This window comes from Brachyhypopomus gauderio, chromosome 11, assembly GCF_052324685.1.
Source record: "Brachyhypopomus gauderio isolate BG-103 chromosome 11, BGAUD_0.2, whole genome shotgun sequence".
Classification (NCBI taxonomy): Eukaryota; Metazoa; Chordata; class Actinopteri; order Gymnotiformes; family Hypopomidae; genus Brachyhypopomus; species Brachyhypopomus gauderio.
This window is the reverse complement of record NC_135221.1, coordinates 16,715,051-16,730,521: the sequence shown is the minus strand read 5'-3', so window position 1 is coordinate 16,730,521 and position 15,471 is coordinate 16,715,051. Positions and strand designations below refer to the sequence as shown.

Genomic DNA, 15,471 nt, shown 5'->3' with positions numbered 1-15,471 from the left:
ACAACAGCAAATCAGTTTGCACTGACAAACATTCACTAACACCCATTTGAGTGAGAGGATATTTAGTCCATCTTTTGGACTAAATGAAAGGACCTTTGCCCACTAAGTTGGCGATCGTCACAAGGACGGCAATGCCACTGTCATAGCTCAGAGCAGAATTGGTCTGAGTTGTGAAATATTTAAGGGAAGATAGCCAAGCCCCAGTGGATACAAGAGAGGGCAAGCTACTGTCACACTGTGGGTGATAACCAGTGCCAGGAAATCCAATATGGATCAGACAGTATCCTCAGAGAGGAAGAACTGATTAGCCAGCAATTAAAGCCCTTAATATGAGACTCAGTCACTCAGTTTTTATCCCATTCTCCTTCTGAGTTATATAATACACAACTCACGTTCTAATAGGAGCTGTAGGCCATATGGCTCGATTTGCTTAGTCTATTGGACACTGTAATTGGACAGGCTACGTATAAAACTGGCAATGTATTTATGTGTACTGCAATTTTGCTGTATTCTTTAATGTCAACTTAGTTTGATCTTAATATTAAACAGAACAGAAATCAAGATTCTTTCAAGTTCATCTGATTATATAATTGACGTATTAAACAAGCATAGCAACTTTCATTAGGTTTGTGCTAAATGGATATTTAGCAGACTTGTATTACAAAAACATGGAGTTAGTTATATGACTACTAAATCTGCCCCAGCCTTAACCATTTGTAACCATTTATTTGTTTGTTGGGAGATTGTGTGAATTCTCAAAGTCTTCTCTTTAGACTGATAAGACTTATAAGATATGTTCAAGATTCCGAAGACGGTTGTTTGAATAGCACTGTGTAGCTTTATTCGTGTTAAATCATCCAGATATTCAATCCGTGCCATATCCTCTGTTATTCAGCAAAATAATTGAGGTATTTCAACCAATTTCATCATGGATAACTGCAATACTGTTAGAAGTGTCACAATCTTTGGTTAAAACAGAAGCTCAGTCAGCGTCAAATAAAGTGATACGCGACTATTTTATCACAGTTAATGCACTCAAACGCTTTTACAAATCGAACAACCCCCCAGGGAAAGATTCTCACTAATTCCACAACCTCTTATTATGATTGTTATCGCCGACGTTGCCAGATTCCTCCCCCCTCCTGCATCTTTCGGTAAGTGCTAAGAGATAGCGCGCGCTCCTCGCGGCGAACCCTGCTCCCAGCGGTCATTATCATCCATGTTTTACCATCGTTCCTTCCTCTGAGGATGTGGCCTGACTCGGTGGAGTTGAAACAGATGGCCCCGCACCATCCGAGATGACAGCCCATCAGAGCAGATGGCCATCTAAAGGGCACCAACCCCAAGATTGGCACCAAGGAGAGAAAGAGAGAGGAGGACTGACTCCAGACCGAGACAGCACTGTGAGCGACTGGAGTAAAGACCCAGTCAGAAATCACTATGACTAGCAGCTTGAACAAAAAGAAGAAAAAAAGAGGTACTATGAAACGATGGAAAGGAGGAGACCATTAAAGTGGGTTTTAAATGTGTGCATTGTCCATGTTCTCTGCTAACAGGGCAGAGCACTTTCGAGTATTTCCAGATTATTACTTTAAGCATTCTGCTGGATTACTAGTTTTAGGACAGCTTGCCATGCTCAAACTTATAATACAATATAATACAAACAATAACTTCATTGGTCATTTTTATGGGTTGTGGGATGAGATTAAGAAGTAGTGGAAGATAGCCCTACTTGTGCATTTCTGAAGCCACTTCCATAAACTTAAATTTAAGATGCAAATCACCATTTGCTTGCATTCGCCATGCTAACAGTTGTTTGCATGTGACAAGCTGTTGGTTTTAGATGATAATAACGAAGCAATAATCATATTCCACTTGCTTTGGACAAATCTGTGTATTAAATTAACTTATTCAAATTGGAACGTTTTCACATGCCGGCCAAGTATGTATTTGTTTTGCTTTTCGATATGTCTCCATGGAAATAATTGCAACAAAAATACGGCATATGCCAGCTGTCACTTGAAAAGGAGGTCAAAACAGATAAATATGCATCTTTGAAGTTAGTACTCATTAGTCCAACATGAGCTGAGACTGGGAGAGAGAAACGTGGTAGTGGTGGGGGGGGGGGGGGGGGGGGGGGGGTTTCAAAGAAACTGCCCAATAACACTGTGATTAGAAATCTGTACCGATACCGCTAATTACACCATATTATTAGCCAATAGTGAAGCACCGTAAAGATGACATGAATATGAGAGAATCATCATGTAAAATTCCTGGCAATTACCATCTATTACACTACTTCGCCTGTTGTGAGACCGTGAGGGCGGGCTGGCCTAATTCGAGAGAAGACCGGACCCTCGTCTGACGTCCATCCTCATGGCCGTCGTGGTTCGAGCTGCTGCGTGCTGGTTCGGCGTGTCGCTCTCCTACCACTCGCCGTGCGACGAAGCCCTGGGTTATCTTCCGTTTAGGAATATAATGAATGTATCATTCTCCCAGCTTGCATTTCACCGAGGCGAGTCGAGCCCGGGCGCCCACCGCGGGCGCCGGGTGCCGTGGTTGGCGGAGTGACATTCCTAAATGCCGTAGCGGAGCCGAGGGAGCGGCGCGCGGGACTAGTGATGGAGTGGCCGTGCTGCAGGTCGGGCGCAGGCCCTCCGCGGGACCCAGTCCCAAGCTGTGCCAGATGGAGGGCATCAGATCCTGGGCTATTATGTGGGCCACACTGGGCTTTCTCTCTCTCTCTCTCTCTCTCTCTCTTTTTTATTTATTTTTTTGCTCTCCTCTCTCTTTTTCATCTGCTCACTCCCCACCAGACCTGCACAGTGTCATTAGCAGGCACGCCGCTGCCAAGCACCACCAAGCATGTGGAGGTACCAACTCTGTGGCGCCTGCAGGAAATGGGGAGAGGCGTCCAACTGCATCGCCGGCCCACGGGGTGAAGATGGGGGTGGGGGTGGAGGTTGGGGGGGTTGGAGCTTGGTGGGGGGGTTGGAGTTTCTCTTTTTTTCCCGGGCATGATTTTGGTTTGCTTACTACTCTGTGGAAGTGTGTACAGTACACGTGTAAAGTTCACTTCTGATGCAGGGCGAATGACCCCATTAAACGCAGCCCATCCGGATCGGGGCATATGTGCGCGGTTAACGTACGATGCCGAACACGTCGTCCGCGGGGTCTGCGGACATCGGTTCCGTTTTTGGGAGTCGCCTGCTGCCGAGAGGCTGGAGCTCTCTGACAGGCTGGAGCTCTGCGGCTTCGTGTAAGCTCTTGCATCTGTTTCGAGTTGCCCGAGCATGGCATACCGCTGCGATCTGGCTGGGCCACATGATGGGGGTCATGCAGCCCGTAGCAGAAGACAGGCCTCGGGGAGAAAGGCAGGCAGGAGCAGCATCCCCACCGAGACACTCAGCCCTGGGGGCAGAGAAACCTGGGTCTCGTTTGGCTGGTATTTGCACATCCATCTGAGTCACAGGAAGCCCACATGCATCCCTGGCTGCACAGTCCTCGTTAATGTGTAAGACGAGGAAGGATCATGAGCTAGAGGAAAGCAGACATGTTGTGAACAGGACCTCGGTAGCCCAGAAGTCAGAGAATCTGACTGTGAACTGAAAAAGCTTGGGTACCCTGCTACTGCATCTGTGACTTTTAACAATGCACTTAAAGCCAGCTCACTCTAGGCAGACAGGCATATGGCTGTGCCACTTGGATATTACCATTGTCTCTCATCTAGACCACTGGCATTTATATCGAAAAACTCTTCTTAAAAATCTCACAGTAACCGCAGGTCTGTGACCGTACCTACCAAAGTGCATGAAATGTGTCGCACCAATATGGACACTGATCACACAAAGACATCACCAAATGTTTCCATCATTCCAGCATGACCGTAAATGGATGAGACTTCACCCTGCACTGTTAACTGTCCTTTGATGCCGGGTATCTGATTCCTGATAAACAGAAACGCAGGGTTGAGACTGAGCCGTTGAAACTCTGACTGCGAACCGACTTGCCTTTCTGGATGGTTGGGAGCCATGTCAGGCCACACGGGCCCCAGAGACACGGCACCAAAGGGGCCCCGACTTAATCATGAAAGCCCTTCTGATCAAAACCCCTTTGATTGTGAAAGTAATAGGTCGCAGGCTATTTCATAATACAGTCCAGCTGTCTTTTATAGGTCCCATGTTAGGGCCAGGGTAAACATGGGCTCGGGGCTTTTCATCCCAGTGCCAGAGGACTGAGTTGGGCTTTGCCACTACAGTATTTGCCTCTTGGCAGAGGTCACGGTGCACAGCCATTGCCTAAAGGGGGGAGGGGGGGGGGGGGGGACTAGTTTTTTTACTCCTTAAAATTAATGATAAGTGAACATGGTTCACGAAAGAAAAATACTATCTCAAATGCCAGCCAAACCCTAGCACGACCTAAAAGGCGGCGATGAATTACCCAAGTAGAACGGGCAGTAAGGGAGACTCACTAAGGCATGCTCCTTCAGTATACCCACGCAGCAATGAGGCGAGAGCACACACACTTCATCCACTGCTTATGGTCCAACTCTGCAAATAAAGGCACTTTGACAACTGCAAATTTGATTGTGAAGATGAATTTACAACCAACTCACCACCATGGAAGTCTCTCGCATGCGATTGGTTTGGGGCGCCTGTAGTCTACTGGTTATGGAAATCAATGTTTATTATCCAGAGCAGTGATCCCTAACCATGTCTGCATTGATTCCCTGTTAGGATTTCATACTGAAACTAATGTAGTTAATACAAATCATTTATCATCACTAAGTCAATCTCTTTCTCTCTAAATGTTTGTCTTCCTCAGCATAATCGTATTTAAGAGAACATGGCAAGCAGTGGATGATGCTTGCTCCATAATAATAAATTAATAAAGAACACATTTCATAGTCAACAGGGTCTTTGAAAAACACAACTGCATTTCATAGGATCATACTTCACCGACATTTCACTACAGTGGCATTATACAAAACCAAAATTATATTGCAAAGGATCATCCTTAAAACAACATCAAAAATTAAAGCCTCGTGTAGGTAGTTTACAGGACACAATGGCAAAGCTAATTTGGTGCATGCGGTCGAAATGTCAGCCTCGATCATCATGTGGATCCATCTCCAGATGCCCTAACCTTGCTTTTAGATGACAAGAAAAAAGGGGGGGGGGGGGAACAGCAGTGGAATTTTCCGGACCAGCTGGCAACGGAGCCTGCCTGCCAGAGACGACTGCATCAGCACTCCCCGAGGATCCCCCCAGCACCACGCTCGTGCCTCACATTTAGAAGAACGTGGGGGGGGGGGGGGGGGGGGGACGACAGACATTCACAGACAAAAGACACACAGACACACAGCCAATCTCTGTGCTCGCTTTGTTTTTATTTTTCCTTGTTCTTTTTTACCTCACACCCCACCCGACAGAAAAAAAAAAACATTTATTTACTTCCACATAAATATTGAATATCTTTCCTCAAAAATAATTTAGACTATGTGGGGAGTAAACATCGTGGCATCTAGAGTGAGAGTGTGAGAGGAATCCAAACAAACCCTGAAGTCTGTAGAAGTTAAGAAGCAGAGCCCTTGAGTCGAGGGAGTCCATGAGGAGAGGGTGGGACTCGTGTGAAGCAGTAAGCAGGGTTAATTTACCAGAAGGATGTTACAGTCAGACCTCAACAATCAGTTAGCTCCCTTTTTTCCACTGGACAAAACATTCATCATTGTTAAACTATTCTCTGAGGTGTATCCGAGCAACGTAATTTGCAAGTTTTCACATTCAAACGTCTAATTGCCTTGGCAACTTAGCAGCAGGAAAGCATGACTTGAAATTCTATATTTAAGCTGATTTTCATCAGTGTGTCTTGGAAATCAAGAGCTTAGCACTGGGAAAATCTCTGCTGGCCTCCAAGAGAAAATACAATTACGACTTAGTGACCTGATAAATTGCCAAATCAGAGTGATGTCTGAGCAAACCTTTCCAGCCCTCTGCCGTTCAAATGAAACTTATTTCTCCTTTGTTCAACACTACAGGTTCAAAAACACATAATACAACAGACAGGAAATGTAGCTAAAGAGTTCACATCACCAAACACTGCAGCTCTTAGCAGTATGTGGCACTTTCTGTGCCATCACATTATTATGATTTTTTGCTACAGTATTTAACTGAAAATTCCCTTTCTCTGAGCAGCTACTATCCATGTTTTATTATTCCCAGTATTAAAAAGTGCTTTAGGCCATTTTCAGAAGAAAAAGAAGAAAATTAACAAAAGCAAAATCTAGCTCTTCACTGCACAGCAGTTAAAAAAAACCGGACCACTGCTTTAGATCGTATAAAAGCTGAAAAAGTGAATAATAAATTCTGCCTTTGCTACAACACACTGTACGGCGTTCACAACATTTACTTCATCTTGCGGGCTGTGTGGCTGCGAAATACCGCAGGTGCCGTTTCAAGGTCTCGGCCCATGAACGGTGAGGGCCCAGTTTCCGTGCCATTGTGCTGTGGTTCAGGTCGTCAAACAGGTTGCGGTCCTCCCCCGGGTCCTCGGCGAGGACGTAGAGCTCGCCCGCATGCACGTCCGTCAGGTTGGCCCTGAAGGTCTTGGGGTCAAAGCCCACCCACAAGGTGTAGCGGTAGTCGATGGAACGCAGAGAGTAGCCCATGATCCGGATGTCGGCCAGGGCGGGCAGGTCAGAGTCGGGCCGGATGGAGTCGGAGGGGCGGGGATACTGGCTGGAGGCGTAGGCCTGGTTGCCGGTCGGCGGCGTGCGCCGATCCAGCAGGTAGGCCAGGCTGAAGCCTTCTGTGCACAGTTCCACCTGGAAGGAGGTGAGGGGGCATCGGCTAAGGGGGGGCAGCCCAGCCAGGGAGGCCAGTGTGGGGAACATATCCACCAGCTCCACCATTCTGTTCACCACGTTGGCTAGGGGGAAAAAAATGCAGAGAGGAAACCATTAAAAAGTATAGCTAAAAGAAAAAAAAAAACAAACACTGAATAAAAACTACCTCAGCAGGAAAAAAATGGCATCACTAACTTTTAGCACATATATTCTTTTATACGTTTCTCTTTAATTCATTTAAGACAAAAATAGATGCCATGCTTCCTCGCATATCATTATAATGACTTGTTATAGCAGACTTAGCGGACTGAATGTGTTCTCTTATGACGTATTACGTCTATATCAATCTGCTCATCGCCTTAAGAGAAAACAAGGTCCCATAAATACTGTGAAAGATTATGAAAGAAAGTGAAAAGTTGAAGTGAAAAATTAAGTGATTAAGTTGCATAATTATGTTTCCCTAATGTGACTGGCATGCACAGTCCTAATGAGAAAATGATTACCCAGACTGCACAGCACTACAGACAGTAGAAATCTATATGTGTGACTGTGAGTGTGTTTTCACTTTTAGCTGCAGGCGATGTGTTCGAAGTCGAACTAAACAAATCCTTACAATGGATTTAGGCACCGCTCCCTTAGGGAAATGGTCTGAGCTTGTGCATGAAATTTTTGAGTGTAGTTGCGGAATTCAGAGCAGCTTGTCCCAACTCACTGCGGTATGGGAGAAGAGAGAGAAGGTTCCGGAACAGTTCTGCTGTGCCACGGTACCGCCATTACTGATTATTACAGTTGTGCTGCCGAAATGTGCTCCGAAGAATAAACCGCAGAGTTTACGAATAGGTTTGAAAAAAAAGTCAGATCCAGATGCTTTTTGGCATTTTGACCTAAATTAAGTCCAACTCGGTATATAAAGTAAAAACACAGTGGATGTTTTAACGGGTTGGGGGAGATGGTTGACTGAATAAGGGTTAAATGATCCTGTTTTGACACTGCATCAAAGCTCAGCCTGAACGTCTCCACCCCCAGAAAGCTTCAGACTTGATTAGAAAAGACAGAAAATGTTCCCAGAGCGTGAAGGGCCCCCGAGGAGGCGCTGGCGATCGGCGTGCGTGGCCGCTGACCCCAGAGCACCTTACCTTCGGCCGGCAGCTCTGCTGCGCCGTCGAACGCGTCCACATATGTCCACATCCTGTCCTCTAGCAAGGGCCAGGTCACACCCGGCACATACACCACCAGTGGCACACGGGTGGCCACGTCAAAGTTGCTGTACTTGGCCCATTCACCGTGTTCGCCCAGAGACCAGCCTGAAAGGCAAACCGCCATGAGAATCTGCCCTCTGGCTCTGGGGAGGAGAGAGGGAGGTACCCTCACATTAATCCCAATGGTCCACTGTGTTAAAGGTGCAAGGCGTCTGTGATTATGGATCACTTGACCTCTTATTATGACACTTAAAAGGAAACGGCATTTCACCTCTCGGTTTATGACCCAGTGTTTCACACTCATCATTATACCAGTAGAGGACACAGACATCTGCGAGCCATATCAGTTGAACTACCACATCCAAGCCACAACACACCAATTATGACAGTTTACGTCAATCACCGAGACATATTTTTATGTACACCCACATGTGTCGGTAAAGAATTATCCGAGAGAGTATGGGCCTCAGTGTAGGACTGTAGTAAATGTGATGTTTCAATACTGCCATCTAATGGAGGAAACGCTCAACACAAACAAATGTTCTAAGCAAATCACAGCTACTGGGAGGGAAATGCATGCACAGCATCTACAGAGACGTCAGCGAACCGTGATCTGAGGTGAACACCACAATCGTCTCCTTGGCCAAATTCAGGTCGGAGAGAGCCTGCAGGATCTTCCCAACCTGGGCGTCCACGTAAGATACCGATGCAAAATAGTGCTGTCGTATACGCAGCTGTCGGAGAAGCAACACACAACACAGAATCAGTCAGTAATTTTTATAATTGCAGTAATTATATTAGCAATACATGTCCTGCTCAGCAAAACAGATTATTAAATGATCACAACTTAAGGTTGATTGTGCCTTTGCTGTACGTGCTCCACAGCTTTGGAACAATCTGCCCTTAAAAAAAGCCTTAAGGTGTATCTGTATAGCTTTTAAACTGGGTCACTTTCCAATTTTTATGCTGTTGTGGGTGTTTATATTGCATGTTGGGTTGCTGTTTTTAAATCTGTATTTTTATGTTAGTCGTTTGAGAAGCACTTCACTTTTCTTGGAGAAGATAAATAAGTGTTTAGTTACGTACTTAATCTAGTTCATGCTCCAGACTAGGGACAATACACAGAACAAGCATTGAGTGGTATGGGAGAAAGGACTAGAATGCATAACTTCTCAGCGTTTGGAAACTAGGAACTCTGATATACAGCTGTAAAAAACTGCTTTGCAAGTTCTAAAAGCATAGACGTTTTTCTGAGGTCTACCTGGAAGTCTTTAGGGATTGGTCCATAAGGAAAGCTAAGATTCAGAGCCTGCACATCCTCTCTTTTCCGAATGTCAGTCCAAGGGTTATATGCCACTTCAGGAAGCTTCTTGGGAACTTCCGGGTCTGGCGCAAGTGTCATGTTCTCGATGGGATAGAGTTTGAGGTACTCCTACAATATGGTGGCAAAATTCTGGTGAGTCAGAGCCAAACAAGTGACCTCACACAAATGGCCGCCCTGTCATCTGACCTACCTGTGGGATCCTGAATGGGATGTGAGGTTTGTAGAAGCCCACTGCTAAGAAGAAAGGATTCTTCAAATCCTTCACAGACTTAAGCAGCCTTATGGCCTCATCCGTGTTCTCCAGGTCGGGCAGAGTACCCAGAGGCATCTCAGACACGTTTACAGGGCAAAGCAAGTTACTGTGGAGTGTGCCATCTTCGTCCTTACAAACCTAATACAGAATTGAGATGAGCCATGAAGAGTTGTTAGGAATTCACTTCAATTCACTCACTTATAAAAAATGCTATTGTCTAAAAAGCTCTGATCATATCAACTTGTAGCAAGAGGTGAAAATGGCAGAATGCTACAGGGTTGTGTGCATTTTCAAACATTTTGAACAGAAGAACATGCTCTTAGTTAAGAAAAGTCAAGAAAACTAAAATAAATAAATGCATAAATTATACAAAATGGTGTGCATCCTTCAACAAAAGACACAAAATCTGAAGCAATACGTCACCAGTGGGGGGTTTAAAATGCTTCAGATTATCATATGTAAATGACTGATTGGTCATTATATTACACAAGATCAGTCAATAAACACATGAGTGCTCAATAATTCATGGTCATGCCTAAACAAATGTATAACATCAGAGGATTATTAGTCCACCACGGCAATTTTAACTCCAGTGTTAAGCTAGAACTAAGGACTACATAATTTGGGTCAGGGTAAAGAAACCTGCACTCACCCACACCCATTGCTTAACACACTTATTCATACTGCAACTCACAGAGACACAGACACACAGACAAAGAGATACACACACTGACCTTCTTCTTTTCATAGCTGAAAGAGGGTGGATGATATGGTGGTACAGACCAGCTGTAGGGGTAATCATCCGTGTGATTGGACGCGATGCCTTCAGGTCAAACATACAAAACAGAGCCATCATTAGTACAACTTCACACAACACAGTTATAGAAGTGTGACATCTCGTTTCACATACAGCAGGCAGGAAAAGTGGACAGCAGTGGACTTGACTATGAACATTACCAACACCCATTTTGAAAATGAACAATTTAAGGTCATCATCAATTCTTACCTGGATGGAAAACCTTCCCCACTGACATTGTAATGTACCCATTCGATTTAAAATACTGTGGGAGGGTGGTGTAGTTTCCTGCACTGACTCTCCAGTACGAGTTGAAGTCGTACAGTTTGGTGGTGTCCGGTCTTCGACTGGTTAGAAAAGAGGTCCTACTAGGTCCACACACGGCTTGCTTAGGAGAATAAAAAGACGTTTTCTTGTGAAAATAAAATGCAATAGCGCTGAATACACCCACCCAGGAGTGGAATAATATTTACTAGTTGTTTCACCTGCGCATAAGCGTTGTTGAACACCGTGCTTTTAGATGCAAGAAGATCAATGTTTGGTGACTTCACAACTGGGTCAGAGTAGCAGCCCAACGTTGGCCTCAAATCATCAGCTATTATGTACAATACATTTAGTTTCCCTACGAACAATAAAGAAACTTTTCATTAAACTTGCAATTCATGTGCTGACCATGTAATTAGAGAGAAAAAGAAGTAAAGTTTGCGAGTTGGTGAGCGAGAATACCTTTTGCAAACACACGCGGCTCAATTGATTGCAACATCAAGACACACAACAAAATATGAGTGAACAACATCCTCGAATTATTCAAGTTTACTACCACAACCTGTCCGTACGGCTTAAAAGCAAAAGTCCTTATTTTACTTCATGGTCCCTTGGCATGGTTCTGTATTTTGTTTCCGGGTTCTGTGGTACCTCTTATACGCTCCCGTTGGCCACGGTCCAGATTAGGTTTCGGTTTAAAGCGACATCGACTTGAGACTTTCAGTAGGCTCGAGTTTTGGAAAAAATGACTCCTCAGTAATTTTGTGCTGTTTAACTTGTTTCAGATGACTAATAATGTGGATATAATCTATTTTGCATTTGATTTTTTTCAGGTTGTTTTTTATATCTTCTTTTAAAGTGGTTTTATTCTATTGTTTCTGTCTCTTTCTCTGCAATCCTGTGAACATATCAGTCTTAGCAAATTAGCAGTAGGCCAACACCTCTACATTACTTCATATGTGCTCTGGTCTTCAGTTAAGTGTAATTACGTAGATCCAGATTTTCTAGTTTTACAAATGGGTCCGTTTCCTTCATATTTAGAGGAAGTGCTTACTGTGCACAGCTTATATCTGATATCTCCACACATCGGCTGAACTCTTACTGGTGACAGGATGGGTGAGTTGATCCTTTGGGGATATATAGCTAAACATTGTTATAAACATTGAACCATGTTTTAGAAATTAAATGAGTCATGTGTAATCATACAAGACATTTAGAATATATGTTATAATGTCCCATATGTTTTATTTGTCACTCCTAGCTTGCCATTTTGGTGACCTCATGAAGATTGACACAACTGGAGCGTCTGACAAAACAGCTCAGCAGGACAAACTCACTGAAAAAGGTGTTTCTACCTGAGACTCACAGCAACGTTTCTGCTACTTATGGCCATACGTTAAAATATTTCAAAGAAAACACACACTAATAGTGCCCGATCCTTCTTTAAGGGGTGGCAGCCTCAAACAAACTGGCTGATCATGATCTGAAGAAGATGGAGCAGTACAAGAGCATCATCATCAAAGTTGGGAGAGCCAATCAGATGGACCCGGCCGTGATCGCAGCCATCATATCCAGAGAGTCCAGGGCGGGAGCAGCGCTCGTGGATGGCTGGGGTGACCACGGCAACGGCTTTGGACTCATGCAGGTTGGGTACATATTCTTCGGCCATAAGTACTGCGTTAGAAGTAAAGTACAATTAAGTCATGCATTGTAGCAGGTCCCAGATTAAGACAATAATATTCAAAGCTAAATGTAATAGTAACTAAGGTAAATCATATGATTTTCTTTTAAAAAGAAAATTTAACCAATATTTTCCCATTATTTGTTATGATCTGTTATTGATATTTCCATAAGTTATTATGCGATGATACTTTTTTCAGGTTGACAAACGCCACCACACTCCAAGGGGTGCCTGGAACAGTGAGGAACATCTCACACAGGGCACTCAGATTCTCACAGACTCCATTAAAGCAATTCAGAAAAAATTCCCCAGCTGGTCCAAGGAACACCAATTTAAAGGTACTAAATATCAGGCAACGACTACTGTTAAAAAAAAAACAGGAAGTAAACAGAATGAGCTGCTGGCTGAACTCTAAACACTTTTATTTTTATTTTGGTCTGTGTCAGGAGGAATATCAGCCTACAATGCAGGTGTAGGGAATGTCCGCACATATGAGAGGATGGACTTCGGGACCACCGGGGGTGATTATTCCAATGATGTGGTAGCCAGGGCCCAGTGGTACAAGCGTCATGGTTACTGAGGGGGATTTGTGTATTCCATGAAACACCTGTGACAACTCTCTTATATAACACCGGTGAAACATTGTCAAATCTATGTGTACCTACATACCCAATGTACCATTACTGAAATAAATCTTTTTCACTTTAACTCTTGATGTGTTTGCATATTTTATGCTTATTTTATGATACATATGTATCATATAAATATGTAGCATTCATACTATTTTTATGGAGGTAAAGTGCATGCATTTGGTTACTAATTGATTTACTTCTTGTCACTGTTACCGCTCCTGAAGCCTCCATTGGTCTGTGTATGTGTGGGTGGGTGGGTGACTGTTATTCGTTTCACCTGTCTCTCATCTCATTAGCGTCGTGTGTTGCAACTGCGTGTTGTTTGCATCTGTATATATACGTGCGTATGTTTCCCTTGTCATTCTTCAGTCTTCGTTTAGACCGTGTGGTTCGAGTTCCGTGGTTCGTGTAAATAAAATAGTGAAACCGAAACTAATCTTCTCCTCCCGCGTCACACTTCTCTCGGTTCATCTTACGGGAAGAAGGGTGTGGGTAGGAATTTTATTAAGTTGGGGATTTTTTTTACTGTGCGTTTGGATGGCTAGAGCATGATGAAAATTGGTTGTCTTCTGTTTATCATTTCCTGGACGTGAGTTAATCAGTCTGACATTTAAAGCATAACATTTCCCTATTTCCAGATATTCCATGAAGCATGCATCGCAGTTGTAATAAGTTCCAATCCAACAAACCCATTTCAAATAAACCTTTACGGTCTGTCCTTAAACAGGAAACAATATGTGGTTCATAATGTTACAACATCACTATTTTAGTGTCCAAGCCCAATATCACTTTTTAGAACTGAACTTCACAAAGTGAAGTGCAGTTATGGGACCAAATGTATTTCCACTCCTATACAAGGTATTGCTTATATACAATTGCCTTGATGGAACTCAACTGTCAATACAGTCCCACTCAGTCTTACAAGTCATACAGGACGATTTGTGCTCCTTCTCTTAACAATGTTGTGATTCATACACTTGAGTGCAGCCTCTGCAGGTCTCAGTTGGTTGTATGATGACTCTGGTGTCTTATGGGTGGTGAAGCCTTTGGATACGTGTCATTGGCAACATCCCTGTTTCTGGGACAATGCGGGTACTTTGGACAGGAGTCTACGCCTGTGTGGTACTGTGATTTTCTAAAACACACACATCTGGAAAAATAAATCAGTACCCTCACACCTCCAGCCAGCAGGAACTACACTACCCAGAATACCACACCCCGGCTTACAAGATCTTCCTCTCCTGATTACTATTCTCATGTGATTTACTTATGCCATATATATTTCTTTATGTTGTTTTTAACTTTCCAAAATACTGCCATATAGTGTGCATACCAAGCCTTCCATTATTGTCTTGCCTTTACCCATTTCTTATCTGATCTGCAGAGTTTCTGTCTCTGCGTCGCCCACTGGTCTGTTTGCCTTTTTCCATTTTCTCCCTGTTTTTTGACCCTGGACCCTGTGTTTAATCGTTTAATCCTGACTGAATAATTTCTTGCCTATTAATCCCGTCCGAATTATATCTTGGGGGTTTTTTTTAATCTTTTTTATCATCTCTGTCTTTTGGATTGTCCTTTTATTAAAACGTTGCATTTTGGATCTGCAAGTATCTATATCCCGTTTCACCCATGTCACAGATGTCACACTCACTGACAACACGGAAAAGTGACTGCAAGGTGACACTGAAGGATTGCTGATGCAGGTCTGGGTGGGAAGTGATATTCCAAAATCCCCAAACCAACGCTGAGGCCCATGTGGTGTGGAAGACCCTCAGGTACGTCCCTGACCTAGCTGCCCCACTCTACTCCATCACCAGAGAATTTTCTTCTGGATGCATAATGATAACATCTGTTTTCCCCAACAGATTTCCTTAACAGTGATAATAAAAAAAGAAAACCTGCTGAAATGATTTATTCATCAAGGAACTGGCAGAAACAGAAAAGAACAGAGGTCTCAGTAGCAGTAGAAAATGTCTACGTTTTCAGTTTCAGTGTGAGCTGTTCCCTTTTTAGATGACTTTCTTCTTCTTCTTACGAATTCAAACTGGCTTCGTCATGTAGAACAGTTTCTGCACCCCATGCCTTGAATTGCTAGTGCAAACTACTTTGAACCATGTGCAACCGTTTGCACTGCTGTGCAACTTGGTCTCAAAGGCATTACAGAAGTGCTGCTCTTAATCACCATGCAAATTATGCCAGTGATTATGATTATGCCAGGATGGTGTGTCCATGCTTCAAGCAGCCTGAGAAATGAGAGGTATCCAGCAAAGCAATCGGTCACACGTATATCACTGTATATCTGACGCTTTACTGGTCAAAACAATGTCTATATTGAAATATTAGCTGATCAATAGGTTTGTGAACATGAGTTTATGCATCAGTCACTGTAGCTATTGCACTCTTGTCTTCAAAAACCTGCTTCTTTTACTTGATCTGCATAATTGAACTGTTAATTAGTATTAGTAAAAATATTAGTAATAA

The 15,471-nt window shown here is 43.6% G+C and overlaps 2 protein-coding genes and 1 long non-coding RNA gene across 4 annotated transcripts; 2 read left to right on the top strand and 1 right to left on the bottom strand.

Annotated features, from left to right (window-relative positions):
- Nucleotides 1–5,374: 5,374 nt before the first annotated feature.
- On the bottom strand, nt 5,375–11,367 carry ids (iduronate 2-sulfatase). Its single transcript, XM_077022464.1, has 9 exons — nt 11,143–11,367; nt 10,902–11,038; nt 10,627–10,804; nt 10,355–10,443; nt 9,558–9,758; nt 9,305–9,475; nt 8,651–8,777; nt 7,981–8,148; nt 5,375–6,927 (listed from the first exon to the last, which is right to left on the bottom strand). The coding sequence occupies exons 1-9, from the start codon at nt 11,210–11,212 to the stop codon at nt 6,410–6,412; spliced, it is 1,659 nt and encodes a 552-aa protein (XP_076878579.1). The 5' UTR covers nt 11,213–11,367; the 3' UTR covers nt 5,375–6,409.
- A 6-nt stretch (nt 11,368–11,373) lies between these two features.
- Nucleotides 11,374–13,069, top strand: LOC143527319 (lysozyme g-like). Of its 2 annotated transcripts, XM_077022465.1 has the most exons (6): nt 11,374–11,513; nt 11,722–11,796; nt 11,942–12,025; nt 12,129–12,325; nt 12,561–12,699; nt 12,808–13,069. In XM_077022465.1, the coding sequence occupies exons 2-6, from the start codon at nt 11,793–11,795 to the stop codon at nt 12,939–12,941; spliced, it is 558 nt and encodes a 185-aa protein (XP_076878580.1). In that variant the 5' UTR covers nt 11,374–11,513; nt 11,722–11,792; the 3' UTR covers nt 12,942–13,069. The 2 variants fall into 2 exon arrangements, with proteins under 2 accessions (XP_076878580.1, XP_076878581.1); XM_077022466.1 differs by lacking the exon at nt 11,722–11,796.
- A 234-nt stretch (nt 13,070–13,303) lies between these two features.
- On the top strand, nt 13,304–15,011 carry LOC143527320 (uncharacterized). The gene is made up of 3 exons (XR_013134082.1): nt 13,304–13,485; nt 14,629–14,765; nt 14,856–15,011. It is a non-coding gene; the product is annotated as an uncharacterized LOC143527320 (long non-coding RNA).
- Nucleotides 15,012–15,471: the final 460 nt, after the last annotated feature.

Coding starts and splice junctions, on each gene's coding strand:
- ids (XM_077022464.1), bottom strand. CDS start 11,212: ATGTTGTTCACTCATATTTTGTTGTGTGTCTTGATGTTGCAATCAATT. Junction 10,444..10,626: donor GGGGAAGGTTTTCCATCCAG/GTAAGAATTGAT, acceptor TTTGACCTGAAG/GCATCGCGTCCAATCACACG. Junction 8,778..9,304: donor CAATCCCTAAAGACTTCCAG/GTAGACCTCAGA, acceptor CTTCTCCGACAG/CTGCGTATACGACAGCACTA.
- LOC143527319 (XM_077022465.1), top strand. Junction 12,026..12,128: donor GGACAAACTCACTGAAAAAG/GTGTTTCTACCT, acceptor TCCTTCTTTAAG/GGGTGGCAGCCTCAAACAAA. Junction 12,326..12,560: donor ACGGCTTTGGACTCATGCAG/GTTGGGTACATA, acceptor TACTTTTTTCAG/GTTGACAAACGCCACCACAC.